The sequence below is a fragment of the Neomonachus schauinslandi genome, chromosome 8 (assembly GCF_002201575.2).
Source record: "Neomonachus schauinslandi chromosome 8, ASM220157v2, whole genome shotgun sequence".
Taxonomy (NCBI): domain Eukaryota; kingdom Metazoa; phylum Chordata; class Mammalia; order Carnivora; family Phocidae; genus Neomonachus; species Neomonachus schauinslandi.
Genome location: NC_058410.1, coordinates 36,466,643 through 36,485,731, shown reverse-complemented (window position 1 = coordinate 36,485,731; position 19,089 = coordinate 36,466,643). Strand labels below are relative to the sequence as shown.

Sequence of the window (19,089 nt, the reverse complement as noted above, 5' to 3'; positions counted from 1 at the left end):
CCCCCAACTTTGTTTTCTGAACTCCTATAACACATAAACGTTTCCTAAAATTCCATCACCTTTCAAAACCATAATGTTTCCTTGTTATCTTCACTAAACTCCTTAGCCTGCTATTCATGCTCCTTATGTTTGGTCTTAACTTTTGCTCCCCTTTATTTCTCTCCATAAATTTTATGTTTTAGTGAAATCAAAAAAACCCCTGAAGAGTGACACTAAAGCTAGGTGATGCTTCCTTGTGAAGGCACTAAAATTCCGTAAGTCTCAGTTCTTGATTTAGAGGGTTTTATTTTTTATAAAATGAAGGAATTTATTTGTTCTTTATGGTTTATTATGAACCCATCAATATGCCTGGTCCTGGTCTATCTCTTTGGGATATAAAGGGAGAATAAGACAACTCCAAGCCCCCAGGACCTCAATATAATCACTTTTACCTGCTTTTCTCCCTCCCTCAGTCACCTGCCCTTCTAGTTGGATATCTCTGAATCCCTATATCTCAATTAATTACATCATTTTTTCCTTACCTCCCCAGTTAGAAACACCCATATCAACATTTATTATTCCTTCATTTACCCATTTATTAGTTTTTTTTCATTTACCCGTTTAAAATTGATTGTCAAATCCTGTCAACCTTGCCCATTCTTCTTCGGAAATAACTTTAAAATCCATGCCCTCTTTTTGCATTACTCCCATTAATGCTATTCTAATTCAGCAAACAGCAGTGCCAGGTATCAAACATAACATAACATCCTATTAACTCAACTTTTAGCTTTTCCTCCCCAGAAATTCTTCTCTTTGTCATCAGAGAATTTGCTTAAAACCAAATTAAATCATGTGACTGATTTGTCTATAAACAGTTCCTTCAAGTTATATAAAAGATTAAATTCAAACCCCCACCAGTTTCCCCATATTTCTCAAAATCCAGCTCAGATGTCAGGATTCCCAAGTAGATGGTTCCGGATGGTTAGTAGTCTCCTTTCTGCTAAGGCCTTGTACATAATATTTACCGCACTGGCTTTACTTTGTTTATGGTCTCTCACCATACTTCAGACTCCTAGGTTTTATCCATCTTTCCATCCAAAGCACCAAGCACTGTTTAACAAATTCTCTTAAGGAAAAAGGAGAAAATGGATTGGGTGTGCTCTATAGTACTAGAACTTCCTGAAAGACAGGCAGGTCTACGTTCAAAATGGGGAGATGTTTTAAGATGTTCAATATGTAGAGATGCTATAAAATAATTATACTGGATGCCCCCAAAACATAGGATTTATTTTACTAGACATGATTAAATGGACTGTTCTGGAGAGGCTGTTTGAACCAAATCCCACTAAACTTCCAAAGGTTTATGATTCTGTCAGCTAGAAGCTAATTAACTATGTGGACCACAGTGTTCTCATCTGAAATTAAAGAGAGAAGGAAGAGCTCTAAAATCCTTTTAAATTCCACCGTTATGTTCACCATTCTCCCAAATCTTCTTTATGTACTCATGCATAACACTGTCTTCCTTCCTTTTTATTTGCCTAAGGCCTTCTTTTCCTTCAAGTCCCATAACTGTTCCTGACTGCTCTCTGGCATCTTCACATATCTCAGCCATCAGCAACTGCCCCTGCCTTGGAATTTCTGCTGTGCTAAATTTCTAGTCTATGTATTTATGGGCCCTAAAATATAAAAAGACTGTTTTACTAACTGTATAGTAGGCTTCTTGCGTTAGAGACCATGTTTTGTTTCTGAGTCCCTAGAAGAGTAATCACCGAATAAATACTTATTCGTGAAAATGGCAATGATGTGATACTAAAAGTAGGGTATCACCTGTGTCACATTCACCTGGAATGCTTCACCGAGATGCCACTACCTGGACCCCCCTCTTCATTCCTGAATCAGAATCTTTTGGAATGAAACCTATGTATTCGTATTATTCAAAAGTACTCCAGCTCAGTTTTACACACAGTACACTTTCAGTTTTAGAGCCTTACTGGCAAAGACTTTCAGGTTCTCTATACCATTCTGGTATCATTTCTATGGCATGCCTTACCTCTTTCCATCTGTTTGAGCAGGTCCTTGTCTTCAGTGGGTTGCTAGAGTCCCAGAGGCCTTCCTGCTCAAAATGTTGTGTGAGACCACCATATCTGATACTCACTAAATGCTGCATCTGTGGTCCTTAAAAAGTAGCCTCTTTCTATGACTGTTAGTCCCTGGCTCTCCAAAGTTCCCCAAATCACCTGTGTTAGAAGAAGCATCAGCATCTGCCCTCTCTACAGCCTCCTTGCTTGGAGGTTTTGAGAGTCATTATTGACTAAAGCTTCACAGCTGCCTGGAATAAGAGTGGAGATAGCACAAGGTTATAGTTAGTACTTCTTGGGTAAAATGAAATGCCGTATACATAGTGACTTTTTTTTTAAAGATTTTATTTATTTATTTGAGAGAGAGCACATGAGAGGGGGGAGGGTCGGGAGGGTCAGAGGGAGAGGCAGACTCCCTGCCAAGCAAGGAGCCCGATGCAGGACTCGATCCAGAGACTCCAGGATCATGACCTGAGCCGAAGGCAGTCGCCTAACCAACTGAGCCACCCAGGCGCCCCACATAGTGACTTGTTATGAGTGCCTGTAAGAGTGCTAGGTGCTTACACATGATCTCATTTAATCGCCCCAGTATCTGTCAAGTAGATATTCCCATGTTACAGATGAGAAAGCTTAGGTTCAAAAAGGTTGAGCAACTTGTGTCTCAATAATCAGACTGTGAACTCCTTGATACAGATGATTGGTTTTATTCGTCTTTAGATGCTCATTCACAAGCTGTGCGTGGATGTTGGATAGTTTAATTATCTAAATGAGTAGCTGAATAAACAGATAAATTTTGGTTATTCAGCTAGCAAATGTCAGAACTCTGTATGAGTCCAAAGCCAGTTCACCATCCCCCAGTCCCTGTGCTCGTCTGGGAAGAGTGCAGGACTCATTTCTGAATGAGGTAGTGATGCAGTAAACCATGCACATGAAGTACAAAAATGCATCAAACTCACAAAGGTGCGCGTCAGCACCTTCTGCTCTGTCAGCAATTTTGTGAATCTAGGAGAAAAATCCACTTATTTTTTCTGCTCAGGATGTGACACATAAAGCTGGATTTATTTAATGGTATACCCACTATTTGCACATCTTCTTGTGCCTGTTAAAATACCGCAAGTTTTTCGCCTGCTGTTTGCTTATGCTAAGACTTCAGCCATCAGATATGCTACTTTAGCATGCTATGTGGCAAGAAGATCCAAGTTTATTCGTAATATAACAAAGTAGAGTTTGTTTTTAACACAAACTGAAGTTTGTTTCGTTCAAGAATGCAAACTTAGTAGTTATGGAATCACACCCATGCAGATTCATTACCATTAAACTATCACATTTTCTGTTTATGTTGATTTCTAATTAATTCTCTCCTTTAAAAAAAAAAAAAAAAAAAAGGAATGGCTCTCTCAGCCAGACCAGAGCACATAATGATTCCCACTGTTGGATGAACACTGTTGGATCTGTCTCACGAAAAATGCTGTTATTACCACCCACTAACTCATCAACAGGTCCTGGCTCTCTATGGAATCTGGGTCTCCATTACCCCTATCCACTCCCTCCTGTCCTCTATTCACCTCCACTTGGGAACATGGCCACTTGGAAAAGGGGAAGTTTTCCCTCCCTTAGCAACAGCTGTACATGCTGATTCAGTACCTTACATTTTATATCCGTAGCAGGGTGCATTAACCTTACGATAAATTTTCGACTTGTGGTTAGGAAAAAAACACTATTTTTTGGTTGTACAAAATGCTTTCTGTTGCAGTGTCAACAGCAGAATTAACTATAGCTATCTGGTAGGTCACAGGAAAACTAATATGGTTTTCACTACTTTTGAAGCATCAACTTTGGAATTAGCCCACAAGTTATTAATTTATTTAATGGAAAAAAAGAACATAACATAGAGATTCTAAAAGGAAGATTAGAAGTGAAAACTATAATGTTGTTGCTCTAAATTACCTAGACTTTGTCAATGTGCATCACTCATAGTAAAAATTGAGAAAAATACAGAAAAGATTATATGCAAGATTGCAAAATGTTTTATTTTTTATTCTCTTTATTTGTTCTTATGACCTCTTATGTATTTCATAATTTTCCTGTTTCTCTTTACCGCCACCACTATCCCCCACACATACACTCCAGGAAAAGAGAACAAAAATGTAAAACTCTGAAGCAAACTAAAATTACTACTCGAGAAAGATAGGAGAAACAAAGGAGAAATGAAATGTTTCCAAGAGCAAAGAACATGTAGATTGATGCACAGTCTCTTCAAAGATTAGAATCTGAATATAAATCTCTATCTTGTCGGGCTAGCTAGAACATGCTCCTCTAATATAAATATTGATAAAACAACATGTTTTCGAGGAATACAAGATGCTGGTTCCGTTTCATGATCCATAAAATTAACAAAAATTAAAGTGAATGATTATGTCAGGCAAAATGTGTTCTTTCCTTTCGTTCTGCTATTCACTTAGCAATGCACTTGGTATATAATACACTTGGTATATAATCCCAGCTATTTACCTTGATCCACAAGGTTCTATAGGATCTGGCTCTACCCTCCTTCTCTAAACTCATCTCTCACCCTTCACAGTGCTACAGCCTCATTGGTTTCCCTTGTGCTGTTCCTTATGCCTGTTTTTTTCCCATAGACTTAAAATCTTTGCACTTGCTGATGTTCCACCTGGAATACTCTCCCTCCCTTAGCTTTTCATAGTTGACTCCTTCTCATTCTCCAGGTCTCAGCTAAAGGGTGACATTCTAAAAGGTGCCTTCCTTGACCACTGTATTTAAAGTAGCTCCCCACGGTTATTCCCTGTCTTATTCACCTGTTTATTTCACTCACAACATCCATCACAATCTTTAAGCATTTAATTGTTCACTTGATTAACATCATAAGATCAGGAACTAGATGTCTTGTTCACTCCTACATTTACTACATCACGTGTAGGGTTAGGTACATAGTGAGTTATCAGAAATTTTTGTCGAAAACCTTAATCATGGTTTTCACGATGTATATACAATGCAGCCCATTTTCATCTGTCTTTCATTTCTAGTCCTAATTCTGTAGCCTGTGGAGAGACAGAGCACAGCCATTGGCCACCAAGTTGGCATCTAGCTGCCAAATATTCATCATAGCTTAGATTTCAGGAATTCTATATCTGTCATCATTTGCTAGCCATTTTCATAATATTTTGAGCTGGCTTGATTTTAGTGGAAAGTCTAGCTAATTGCTATTTAATGTTAGGTCTGTTTTATTGCTGTGGTTTTATTTTAAAGTATTTATAGAATATAAATATTAGACTCCCTTCAGGAAATTATTATTCATTAAGAGAAAGAGAAAGATTTTCCAAGTTCTCAAAGAAATAGTTTCCATTAAAAACAGTATGTTTCCCCACATAATAATGGTGGAGCCCTAACTGGGCTGTATTCAGCAGCTGGTGAATACATTCCTCTCTGAGACTTTAGGAATTTGGTGAACCCATTGGTGTGGACACAAACTTTCAGAATATTCAAGGTTAATTCACTGGGACAAAAGATATGGCAGACTCTATTATCCCAACTGCTTCAGGTCAGTTAATGTCTGTGCTATTGACTTTGGTAAAGGACCAAATAGAATGTGTGTCTCATGTGTCTAATTACGCATGTGGGCATCATGTGTCTAATTACATATATACATATATACAATATATACACATATGTATACACCATCAGATGATACTGCAAAAATAGCAAAATCTGTGTATGTTTGTATATATAAACATGTGGTTCTCTCAACAAATTACTAGTCAGAAATAATAGTAGAGGACTATGATAGGCCTCTATTCATCCAGATATCATCATTTGAGAATGTAAAGGAGTATTGTATACCAATAAGTAATTATATTCATTCAAACAGATTTTGATATTTTGTTGTCTATACCTAACAAATGGTTGTGGAAATTAGCCATTGTCTGTTCTGCCTTGGCTGCTATAAATAAGAGACATTGACTCTCAATATTTTCTGGGGTTGATTCAATAGAATTTGAAAGAGACTGCCAAGTTATTCAAATTTTTAACATTAGAGTTTTCTTAAAGTGAATAATGTCAAACATTCCAGAGGACGCATGAAACATCTCTTTCCATGACCATAACACTATATTAAACTTAAAAATGATTCCATTACAATCAAGACCCAAGGTATGATAGAAATGTGCTGCCCTTACTTAGGCAAGAAACAAGTCTACATTTCCTTTAGGTGAAGAGATAGCTGAAGTAAATGGCACCTGGAAAAACTTTTATTATTTTATTTCAAATGATTTATTTCCTAATTAAGTATCCTCACATTGTATGTGATTTGAAACTTTATTCCTTTATCAGATATTCATGGGCACAGCCGACTTAAAATAGTTACTGTACTTTTCTATTAAGTATTTACCTCTCTGGCATCTTTATCATTTTTAAAAACACAAATAAATAGCTTATCTTTCATATTTACTGCCTTCGTCTGTTCAACAATCAAAAGTCTTTGTTGAGAACCCATTTAATGAGTAGCTGCCCTATGTAGAAGCTGGGAATTATCAAGAAAATTATGAAGACATTATCAGGACCGACTTTCAAGAAGCTTCCAATCAATGTGAACATCCTCATAAAAGGAGAGGACATGGAAGAAAGGACAGATGTAAAACTAGCTTTGATTATAGAATTCCACTGACCTCTTATCCCTACCCTGTCTCTTAAGGTCACTACAGGGAGAAGAGCAGGCAGTGACTGTTGTGAAGACAAGAATGCTTTAGAAAGAATCTGGTCCTTAAATTATTATTATTAAAAAATAACTTTTATCAAATTTGTTAATTTATCTTTTATTCTCTGAATTATAAAATCACTACATTACTTTCATGTATTTAGCACTTACTGTGAACTTCAGTCAAAGCTTTTATAAACCTAAAGTCTACCAAATTTTGTACTTCTGGAAATTCTCTAGCCACAAATAAATGACCATCAGAGATAATTGGCAGCATGCAATATTGGATTTCTTCCACATAGCAATTTACTGTAGATGTGAGTACATTTGCAGTTGGGTTTTAGAAGGGGATTAAACTAAGGCAAATCCTTGAGGCTTACACTTAAATTCTTACAGAAACAGAGCTTAGATGTCAGTGCTGCAGTTGGTTCGGTACATCATAAATACTGAAGAGAACTAGCCAAAGATTGTGTATTTTTTAAAAAGATTTTATTTATTTATTTAAGAGAGAGAGACAGTGACAGAGTTAGTGAGAGAGCACAAGCAGGAAGGAGCATCTGAGCAGGGAGCCTGACACGTGAGGCTCGATCCCGGGACCCTGGGATCATGACCTGAGCCGAAGGCAGACACTTAACTGACTGAGCCACCCAGGCGCCCCCCAAAATTATGTATTTAACAAATGCTCTACCATTTAAAACTCTATGTTCTGGATGTTTTATCAAAAAAGTTGAGGGGCATCTGGGTGGCTCAGTCGGTTAAGTGTCCAAGTCTTGATTTTGTCTCAGGTCATGATCTCAGGGTCATGAGGTCAAGCCCCAAGTGGAGCCCCGTGTCCATCCCCCTACCCCCTTTAGCTCTGCACTCAGCAGGGAGTCTGAGATTCTCTCTCTCTCTCTTTCTCTCTGCCCCTACCCCCCGGACACTCCCTCTTTCTCTCTCTAAAATAAATAAATCTTTTTTAAAAAGCTGGATTAACTCTCATGACAATAGCCTTTATGAACTGTTGCATCAGTTATGCATCACAAGATTATCAAATAGAGAAATAGTAGGAAGGCTCAACAACTATAGAAATTGAAGTCAGAGAGTATCGACAGTCTGACACTGAAAATTGGTTTAAGTTATGCATTAATACATATTCTTTTCATACTTAAACTTTGTATACCAGTTAAGAAAAGATGCTTTCCTATTTCCCAATTTTAGGGAAAGATACACTAATTTTACCATGTACTTGACACATTTGTAAAAAGAAAGTCCCAATTTAAAGTTCCCATGAATTTTGCCCATTTTTCCATTCATATTTAACCTTGTTACATACACAACTAAAGTTTACTTATACATAAAGAGATTGTTACCAGATATCAAAGATCTAGGTTCTAACCTTTGATATAAACTTGCTATTTGTCTTACAGTTTCAGCATTTCTTTGAGTCCTAGTTTGAGGTTTCAAAATAAATAATTGTGATGGCTTCTATCCTTACTAACAATAGTTATCATAGTTAATTTAGCTTCCTGTGAGATGCATGCTTTGAAAGCAAAAGTGGTGTAGAAATACAAAGTATTGTTAAAAATCAGCTGAAAGTATGTCTTTTTCTCTTACCAAATGTCCCTTATTTTGGACTATGTTTCCTTCTTCTGGCATTCTTCAATTCCCCTTTCAAGATGTCTTCTCTAATTAAGTAGCTACAGCTAGAGACTCTCATTTACATCTCTGGCAACCATTACAATATTAAGTTCCATCTATTAAGCATCACTTCCTGGATATTTCATAAAATCTGCAAAATCAATGATCCCAAGCCATGGGATCAGTTGCACTGAACTCATGCCAGTCTCCTTCTTGATGTGGATAATTGGGGTGTTCCCTCCTCTAGCCCCACCATGGCCACTTACATAGTGATAACTTCAACTCATTTTCTTTTTTTTATTTAAATTCAATTGAGCAACATATAGTACATCATTAATTTCAGATGTAGATTTCAGTAATTCATCAGTTGTGTATAACACCCAGTGCCCATCACATCACGTGCCCTCCTTAATGCCCATCACCCAGTTAAGAGTCTCTTATGGTTTCTCTCCCTCTTTGATGACTTCCCATTCAGTTTCCCTCCTTTCCTCTATGATCCTATGCACTGTCTCTTATATTCCACATATGTGTGAAACCAAATGATAATTGTCTTTCTCTGATTGACTTATTTCACTCAGCATAATACCCTCCAGTTCCATTCATGTCAATGTAAATGGTAAGTATTCATCCTTTCTAATAACCGAGTAATATGCCATTGTATATATATACATCACTTCTTCTTTATCCATTCATCTGTCGATGGACATCTCAGCTCTTTCCACAGTTTGGCTATTGTGGACATTGCTGCTATAAACATTGGCGTGCAGGTGCCCCTTCAGATCAATACATTTGTATCTTTGGGGTAAATACCTAGTAGAGCAATTGCTGGGTCATAGGGTAGCTCTTTTTTTTTTTAAGATTTTATTTATTTATTTGACAGAGAGAGACACAGCAAGAGAGGGAACACAAGCAGGGGGAGTGGGAGAGGGAGAAGCAGGCTTCCCACCGAGCAGGGAGCCCAATGTGGGGCTCGATCCCAGGACCCTGGGATCATGACCTGAGGTGAAGGCAGACGCTTAACGACTGAGCCACCCAGGTGCCCCAGGGTAGCTCTATTTTTAACTTCTTGAGGAACCTCCATACTATTTTCCAAAGTGGCTGCACCAGCTTGCATTCCCACCAACAGTGTAAGAGGGTTCCCCTTTCTCCACACCCTCACCAACATTTGTTGTTTCCTGACTTGTTCGTTTTAGCCATTCTGACTGGTGTGAGGTGGTATCTCATTGTGGTTTTGATTTGTAGTTCCCTGATGCCAAGTGATGTGAAGCAATTTTTCTTGTGGCTGTTGGCCATTTGTATGTCTTCTTTGGAGAAATGTCTGTTCATGTCTTCTGCCCATTTCTTGATTGGATTGTTTGTTTTTTGGGTGTTGAGTTTGATAAGTTCTTTATAGATCTTAGATAGTAGCCCCTTATCTGATATATCATTTGCAAATATCTTCTCCCATTCTATAGGTTGCCTTTTAGTTTTGTTCAACTTGTTTTCTAAGATTAGGTTAGATATTCTATGAAACCTCATCACCATTAACACCTCCATTGCTCATATGAAATAATAGTCCAAAAACATCGTTTGAAAAAAAAGATGATTCAGAAATTCAAAATGAAGTTATTATTAGAATGGAAAAGAAGAAGTGTGAAAAAGTAGAATTTAATTTTCTGACTTTAGAATCCTAAGATTTTAAGGCTGAAAGAGTTGTTACAGTCAATCCAGACCAAAGCTTTCTGTGGTTTCTATGTAAAAAGTAAAAACTTGCCTTCAGATGAAGTTTGGGAAATTTGTACCTACTTGTGTAATACTGACTGTATAATTTGAGTGACCCTTGTACAGCATTTAAGAAACAATCACTACTCAACTGTAAAAGAAAAAAATTTAGAATCATAGAATCTGAGCTTCATAGTCTCAACTTTTCCCACTTCCCACAGCATAACACTGAAACCTTCCTGAAGAAATAAAGTTTGCCACCATTTGTGCCTGCCCATATTCAAAACTTCCTAATAAAACACAAACAGAAATTTTCCTTCCCAATTAGGACAATTATGTCTTCTTTACTTTTTCAAAAATCTACTTTGCCAAAAACTTTTGTCTAAAAAGGCAAAACATGAAAAAAACAAACAAGAATATAGCACAACGTGTTATGAGTTGATTGTGTTAGATTTCATCAGTGAAAGTTTTAAAGAAAGAATTGAGCAAGGTACTTCGGCACATCTCATAATTTTGGTGGGAACTGTTACCAACCATGGGACTTTTTATGGGGCCTTTTCCTGGAAAAGTTTCCAAACATCCAAAATCTAAAATTTTAAATGAAATGTATTTTAAGTTTTATCAGTTTCTGAGGCTTTGCGCATATAAGTCATGCTTATTTTCATAGCTGATTTCAAGTTATATTGTAATTGACAAAAGTTTCAAGGTGCTTGAAATTACAATTGTGTTTCCTTTGAGCAGCTGCATTTCAGAGATAGAGATAGGCTGTTGTGGACCAGTCAAACCCATCTTCATTCAAACTCAGAGTCCCTTCCTGCCCTGGGCTTGGAGTGATTTTCTTTCAAAGTGAGGTCCACTTCTCTATAGGCACTTCTTATGAGAAGTTTTCACAGGTTTTTACCTATAGCTCTCGTATCTTAAAATGGACCAAACTAGCTTCTGAGCACAGGAAGCTCTCTTCATCTCTTTTCTTTTTAGGGTCTTTCCCTACATAAAATATGTACACATTTTCTGTAAGTCTCCAATGCTGACTTACTGGCATGAAAAATGATCCTGTTACTTGGAAAACAGTTTTCACTTACAAGTCCCCTAGGTCCTATAATGTCTAAACCTCCTGTGCCACTTTATATGTCCGCCCCACCCCATAGAGGAGTATGTACAGGAAAAGCAGACTTCCCTTCCCCCACACATTTCCTCAGTTTATTTACAAAACGTCCTGGAATGAGAATGAGCTGCTTGTGGTTCCTGTGGCTGATTCAGGGATGGTTTCCTCTAGGAAGAGGATGCTGATCAGCCAAATGACCTCTCTGTAGCTAACCCTTGCACCCCTGTGGTAAGGCTGATTGGGCTTATGGGTACCCCTTTCTAACTAAGCCTGGTGGGATTTTTTTTGTGGTAAAGAACTTAGCAAGAACCAAACATCATTCTGAAGTCAGACCTGACAATGTCAAGGCCCATCAGAGCCCAACCCACCCCCACCACCACCTACAAAAGAAGTCAGAATACACAGAGATGCCTTTGCACTCCTGTGCATCAACCTTTGTTTCTCATAATGGTCACAGTTTTTCCCTTCTGGATTCCTAGAAGGACAATAAAGCTACTTATATTGTATTTGAACACAGAATACACAAGGAGAAGAAATTATCCCAAATACCAGATATGTGAGAGATGTACATCAGTCAGCAGTTTCCCCTCAGCTCAAATGTATGTGTTGATGACCAGTTAATAGTCATAAGAAGATTTAAAGTTGTGAAGATCTTAAGTAAACATGAATCTTCCACATATTTGTTTATATTTATGCAGACTTGCTAATGAACAAGCTCATCACACACATGAATATGTATAGCAATAGTCTTTAGTGTCATGTCCTCACCAAACAAATATTTCACTTGAGTAGATGGAAGATGAAGACAAAAGAACTATAAGAATTTTCTCCCCAAAGATAGAATGTTGAACATTATAAATATCATAAATTATAATTAGTAATATAAACAACCACATATGATCATGTGGAAATACTAGTAAGATAAATATCACATTTTCATCATTGTATCAATTTGAACTGATAAATATAAAACTCATGTGAGAGGAAATATTTTAAGAAAGCATGGGAGGGTTCCAAGGAACTACATAATTTCAGAATCAATTTACATTGGAGCAAAAAGTAAAACTGTGTTCTCTAATAGACCACAGTTGAAAAAAGATATCCTAAAAGGAAGTGTCCTTACTCAAGTTAAGTTTTCGTCTATGTTGTCATCCTTGCTTGAAGAAATTAGATGCATGCTTTTCATCCATCACATAAATGACAAGCAAACTAATGTGCACTGATTTCAGTGCAAAATTACCCAGTCTCCAATCTTCCAGGGTTCTAGTTCAATGAGAATATTTTCACTGTGTGTGTGTGTGTGTGTGTGATCTATAAATAGTTTGAGGCAGTATATTCTTAGTTTCCAAATTCCCAAATTCTAATTAAATTAAAAACAATGTATGTATGTATTAAAGGGAAACACTAGATTACAGAAAAGAGAGGGGAAAATCCCAACTCATTAACCCATTGCCACCAACTGAAAGCTAATGAAACGAAGTGTATCTCCTGCCTAGAGAATGTCATTGGATTTCTATATTTATAATTTAACATTTGTTTTTGTCTTTCTGCATTTGTCCCTTCAGTGCATCCTAACGTCAGTCAAGGCTGCCAAGGAGGCTGTGCAACGTGTTCAGATTACAATGGATGTTTGTCATGTAAGCCCAGACTATTTTTTGTTCTGGAAAGAATTGGCATGAAGCAGATTGGAGTGTGTCTCTCTTCATGTCCAAGTGGATATTATGGAACTCGATATCCAGATATAAATAAGTGTACAAGTAAGTGCTACATGGCATTATGTTTTTATCTCATCCTTGGGGTCTTTCCAGATTTGAACTGGCCTCTAGCATATTTGTGATATTCAGCGTTAAGGAAATAATGATATTTACCTGATAATTAGGCTAAACCATACTTGGACTTAACTCTCAGAGCAGGAAACTTTTCACCTCTTATAAAAAGCACTCGAGTTTTGTGTTCTTGCTGTTTTTCATTGTAAAAGCAAAAACTGGGAACCTGGTTATTCCTCATGGAACCTATAGAAAAGTACTCTAAGCTGAGTTCCCATTACTATCACAGCATCCAAGTATTTAATGACTTAAAGAATAAATTCAGCTACTTTTGCTTCAAGAAGGATTCTAGTATAGCAAATGAAACATTTATCTATCTGTTGGAAATAAATGTTGAAAACACTCTCATATCTCCTCTCCTCTGGACCCTGGAAGTCTGCTCTCCCCACCGTAGACCCAGTAACCTTTCAGAATCTAAATTCCTCTCAAACTTCTCTCCTGTGACTGAACTGCAGCCATTTTGCGCTGACCTCACCGGGCTTCTTGCAAGATCTTCCCACCTCAAGGCCTTTGCAGTTACTGTTCTACACTCACTGTTCTGCCAGTTTGGAAAGCTCTTTGCCTGCATCTTTCCTTGGTTGGCTCTTTTCTTTCATTCAAGATTCTGTTCATATGTCACCTCCGGGGGCATTCCATGGCCAGCTTACTCACAACAGTCAACCTTCTCCCCTTATCAGTCATTTGCCATATCTTTCTCCTACCTTTTATTGTCGTCATTACTCTTTCCAGAGCACTTATCACTCTGGAACTAGACTGCTTGGTTTCCAAAACCACTCTGCTCTATGGTCCTGGGCTAGTTACATAATCTTTCTGAGCCTCAGTTTCCTTATCTGTAAAATGGACGTTATAATAGGGGCTACCTCCCTGGGTGATTGTCCTCACAATAACCTCCACAACTTAAACCTCTTAAGTGGCTTAATATTATAAAATACTTGCAGCAGTATCTGACTTATAGTAATCACCATGTAAGGGTCAAATGTTGTTATTGTTTATTGTGTCGCCCCTCCTAAAATGTAAGCTCTGTGAAGTCCTTATCTCTTGTATGCACTGCTGTCAAGCAATCTCTAGAATAGTACTAGGCACATAGTGGACAATCAGATATTTGTTGAATGAACGAATAGACTCCCAAAACAGCCGAAAAGCAATATCTAGTATATTTCATTAAAGCTCTGATGAAAAACTTTTTGCTGTCATTTAATATAAATAGATACTTGCTCTTATAAATATTTTTGGCAGTAGACATATTGCCAAAAACTTTTCATAGGGCTATCAGTACAATAATTTTGAAATCAATGGCTGATGTACATCAACTAAATGACTGTGAAGGAATCCGTAATTCAGTCTGGCAAATTAATTTTGAATCCTAAATGTGTTTGACACCAAAGTCACATGTACCTGTGATGTAAGCATACAGACCTGGACCAGCAATAGGTAAGTGAAGATAATGAAAGCGTATTTCTTTCCTTTTTTCTCTTTCAGAATGCAAAACTGACTGTGATACCTGTTTCAACAAAAATTTCTGCACAAAGTGTAAAAGTGGATTTTACTTACACCTTGGAAAGTGCCTTGACAATTGCCCAGAAGGGTTGGAAGCCAACAACCATACCATGGAGTGCGTCAGTATTGGTGAGAAGGATCTCTAAGATTTACAGGGGAAGAGAAACACCTCAGATGATAATTTCAGTCTCCATGGAAGTGCTGCTTAAAGTCCTATTTCACAACTACCTGAGGGACTATTTCCAAGACGCTTTCTTCATCCTTCCTTACAAAGATACCATCTTAGCAGAGTTCCCACAGCCTTACCCAGCATGTATCACAATACAATTTACACACCATGGGTGCTCCATTATTTCTTAGAGACTGCTGGTAACTGTTTCAGCTATTCTGATCGTTAAATATTTATTTTGTATCATTATGATACAGTGAAGTTCTACTTACAGTAATTTATTATAGACATACTTGCATATGTATTATATGAGATATATATATATATACACACACACACACACACACGTATATATTTGGTCTTAAAATAAATTTCCACATTAGGACAAGAGTTTCACAAAACACCTAGGTCTAATGTCAAGCAGTGAGCGATGTTGTTTTCCAAGGGGAGAAAGCATTCTCTGGATATAGCCCATTGACACTCAGTAGATGAGCCAAAGATCTACAGAACTGGACCTCATATAGTTAAAAATCTGACTTTTTTCTCTTGCACTGCTTTGCTGAAATGTCCTGCTTGCACAGGTATTTAGAAACAAGGAGAGGATTTGGGACTCACTCAAACTGACAGAAGGACACAAGTCACAGGGTCTGATTAAATGCAGGCTGAATTTTCTGGAGGGGAGGTCCCTCAGACCAGTTGTTTGTCTAAATAACAGATCACTGTCAGGCTCTATTTTCCCTCTTTTAAATGTTGCACAGCTACTACAGCTATGAGTTTGATGAACAGTTGGGGAGCAGATGCTAAACCAAATAGGAAAACAGCATACTAAATCTCAGAATCCCCTGGGCAAGAGCTACAAGAACCTTTGATGCTGCAATGATATTGGCACACAAATGTCCTCCTGATTCAGTACAAGATCGTCTCCAGGACTCCCCTGGGGTCCCCGCAGATAGATCCATTAGAATCAAAAGTGCTCGAGTAATACTCTAAAGTGGTGGTTTAACTGTTTCAGGTCCACAAGAAACACTTATTTTAAACAAACTTTGTAGGAGAACGAAACGAATAGATGATATTTTAAAGATAATTTCAGAAGCATCTGGAAAACAGCAAGCATGAAACAGTTCATGGTCCATTTTGGTTTAGTCTTTTTTTTTTTCCTCTAGTCAATAAAGACGCAGAGAAACAACTTAGAAATAGAGTTTAACGTACATGAGAAAGCACTTCAAGTTCATCTCTTTTTAAGTCCTGAGGGCTGATGATTAAAGGTAATAAGTTCCAAACTGTGGAAGAAATAGGAAACAGTTCTGTGTAGTATTCAAAGACAGAAATTCGGATAAGTTGCAAAAAGTTTGTGGTATTTCTCTACCCAAGAAAAGGGGAGCATGTTTAGATTTTCTTAGTTGTTGAAAGTGTAGCATTCAGTCCTTGAAAGGCTGTTTATCTTAAATGTATTAATGTTTTTCTATCATAGAGAGCATTTAGCACCTGGCATTGTTAGATTAACTAGTAAAGCTGACTGGTATTTTATATTACTATTTAGACAAAAACTATTTAACACAATTAAATTTAAGAAATTTATATGTTTAAGAATAGGGGTTAGCAATCTAAAAGCTATTTAGTGAATCTGGCTCATTGAACAGTTAGGTATAAATGACCTAGGACCCGATAATAGCGCAAATCCACAACTTTTGTTCAGAGCTATCTCTTGTTGCTTGCCATAGGGATGCCTCCCATCATGTGCCATCTAGCCAACAAGCAGTAGGTAGGCCATGACTGGGCTTGCCCCAGAATTTCACGAGAAATGATGACCTGCTTGCTTATCACAAAGGAACATTAAAGCTTATTCCTTTAACAGATATGAAACTAGGACCAAGAACTTGAAATAATGATTCCAAGGACACAGTATGAGTTATTGTCAGTGCTATTATTAGTATCTTGACTCTAGCTCTCTGGTGCTCACCGAAGATATTGAAGAATGTGTCCCTCCCTTTGTGAAATCTACATTGTGTGACCTGTTTCTTACCCAGATTATGATTAAACTGATAAGAACAGATACTACACTTGATCTTAGCCAAAAGGCTGAGAAGTGATTACCCAGATTATTATTAAGAGGAAGGTTCATAAACAGGGAAAATGCCACTCTGATATAGAGCTAGGGTGAAAGATTTACATCTCAACGTATCCACTCCTCATGGTTTGTTGTCAAATTTGGCATAAATTGTCCATTGAACCCAATTTTATAGGAGAATATAGTTCTTCTACTTCATGCTCTAGATATTTGCTTCCTTTCTGCACTGTCTTTGTGTCATCCTTATTCTTCTCTTGGAGAGTTGGCCTTACTCAAGTATTCACAGAAGGAGATATCCAACTTTAAACAGTGAGTAAACAGGAATGTGACCTTGTTATGTTCTCAGTGGAACCATGCAACTGGTCAACAAAAATGAGGATAAACGAGTAATGGTGTTGTAAGGTCATTATTGGTGAAACATCCAGTTCAGCTTTTCTCCCAATTCAAGAATCCCTCTTAGAGCATTCCAGACTACCACAGTGTGACCACTTCCGGGGACAGGAGGCTAATGACTTTTTTGAGACCCTTGCTTCATTAGTGAGTAGTTAAAGAGTTCCAGTGTTAATATTGTTTTTAATACACAAAATAGAAGAAATAGAGAAAATGAGTAATTTTTTTTTAATTACCTCTTAACCAATGATGTCCCAGTTCTGTACCATTCATTTAATGATCCGAATGTAACTTAAATAACCCTTTTTGTTATCTTTACATGTTTTCCAAAGTTTCCAATTTTCGAGAAATATTTTTAGAAACTAATATTATAGATTCATAATACGGTATTTCTCTAGGAAAAATTCTCTTCCTCTCAAGGCTTTTTAACTATCCCTTTTTATTAGAACTTTTTAATATCTGAACTCATAAGTTTTGAATATTTTCCCTCCTTCTTCCTCAATGGAATTATCTAAGACTGTCATTAGAATTTCATTATTTTAGGGGCACCTGGGTGGCTCAGTCAGTTAAGCATCCAACTCTTGATCATAGCCCAAGTCTTGATCTCAGGGTTGTGAGTTCAAGCCCCATGTTGGGCTCCATGCTGACTGTGGAGCCTACTTAAAAAAAAAAAAAAAAAGGAATTTCATTTTTAGAACCATTTATCATCTGACTAAGGATTCCTACCTATAATTTTAAAAATCTTTTTTTCTGAAGTCTAAATACGCATTTGCCTAGACCACCTTTGCAATTGTGAAAAAGCACTAATACTCGGGTCATTTTCACATCATGTAATTTTTTTTTTCTAATTTAGTCCTCTTGGTTCTGGCAATAAATGAATACTAGACAAAGTGACAGCTCACAAACTTTGATTTTTATTTTTCCATTTGCTCTCTTGGAGGTGGTTTTATTTGTTTGTGCTAAAAATCCACTGCTTTTGCATCATTAATATCAGGTTGGTAGATATGTCCTTAATTGGTAAAAGATATAATATCATTAAGTGACTTTGTTGCTCTATTCTTTTTTAAAAAAAGATTTTATTTATTTATTTGAGAGAGAGAGTGTGAGAGAGAGCATGAGAGCAGGGTGAGGGGCAGAGAGAGAAGCAGACTCCCCTCTGAGCAGGGAGCCCGATGTGGGGCTTGATCCCAGGACTCTGGGATCATGGACCTGAGCCAAAGGCAGACGCTTAACTGACTGAGCCACCCAGGCGCCCCTATTGCTCTATTCTTTGACTAAAATCATTATGTTATAACTGAACATGAAAACTAGCTTAAGAGTGGTTCAGTAAAGTTCATTTAAGTTCACAGAAACTTAAATTCACTTATTTAGTCATTTACATTTAACTCTGTGCTACCTTCAGATACCTGATGGCAACTATAAAAGCATGTGAAAAAATGTAAGGCAAAAGAATTTAAGTTTCTAAAACATTTAGGTTATATTTTTTGGGGTTGCATGAAAGACAGAATTCTGCTCTAAAATAAGGACCCTTTAAATCAGAAGGCAGCAAGAAAAGTTAATGGAAACATGTTTTGTGGAAAGAATCCTATATCATCTAAAGCTGTTTCAGTTATTGCAAATTAGGAAGTTGTATGAACATAAATAGAATGATAGTATCTTGCAGATACTTATTTTTGTTAGAAGTGCAGAAATCTGGGGCGCCTGGGTGGCTCAGTCGTCCTGGGTCCTGGGATCGGGCTCCCTGCTCAGTGGGAAGCCTGTTTCTCCTTCTCCCACTCCCCTTGCTTGTGTTCCCTCTTTCACTGTGTCTCTCTCTGTCAAATAAATAAATAAAATATTTTAAAAAAAGAAGAAGAAGAAGTGCAGAAATCTGTTACAAGACTCTGGAAAGCCATGATTGAAAAGGAGAGATTAAAACATACAGAAAAAGGGGGAAAAAATCTAC

The 19,089-nt window shown here is 37.3% G+C and overlaps 1 protein-coding gene and 1 pseudogene across 1 annotated transcript in view; one reads left to right on the top strand and one right to left on the bottom strand.

Moving 5' to 3' along the window:
- The window catches only part of RSPO3 (R-spondin 3), an 86,535-nt gene that overhangs the window by 19,598 nt on the left and 47,848 nt on the right, over positions 1–19,089 (top strand). The window contains exons 2-3 of the mRNA XM_021693499.1: positions 12,760–12,951; positions 14,500–14,646. Of these exons, the coding sequence (XP_021549174.1) occupies positions 12,760–12,951; positions 14,500–14,646 (339 nt within the window). The remainder of the gene's footprint in view (positions 1–12,759; positions 12,952–14,499; positions 14,647–19,089) is intronic.
- On the bottom strand, positions 16,661–16,777 carry LOC123325654 (annotated as a pseudogene).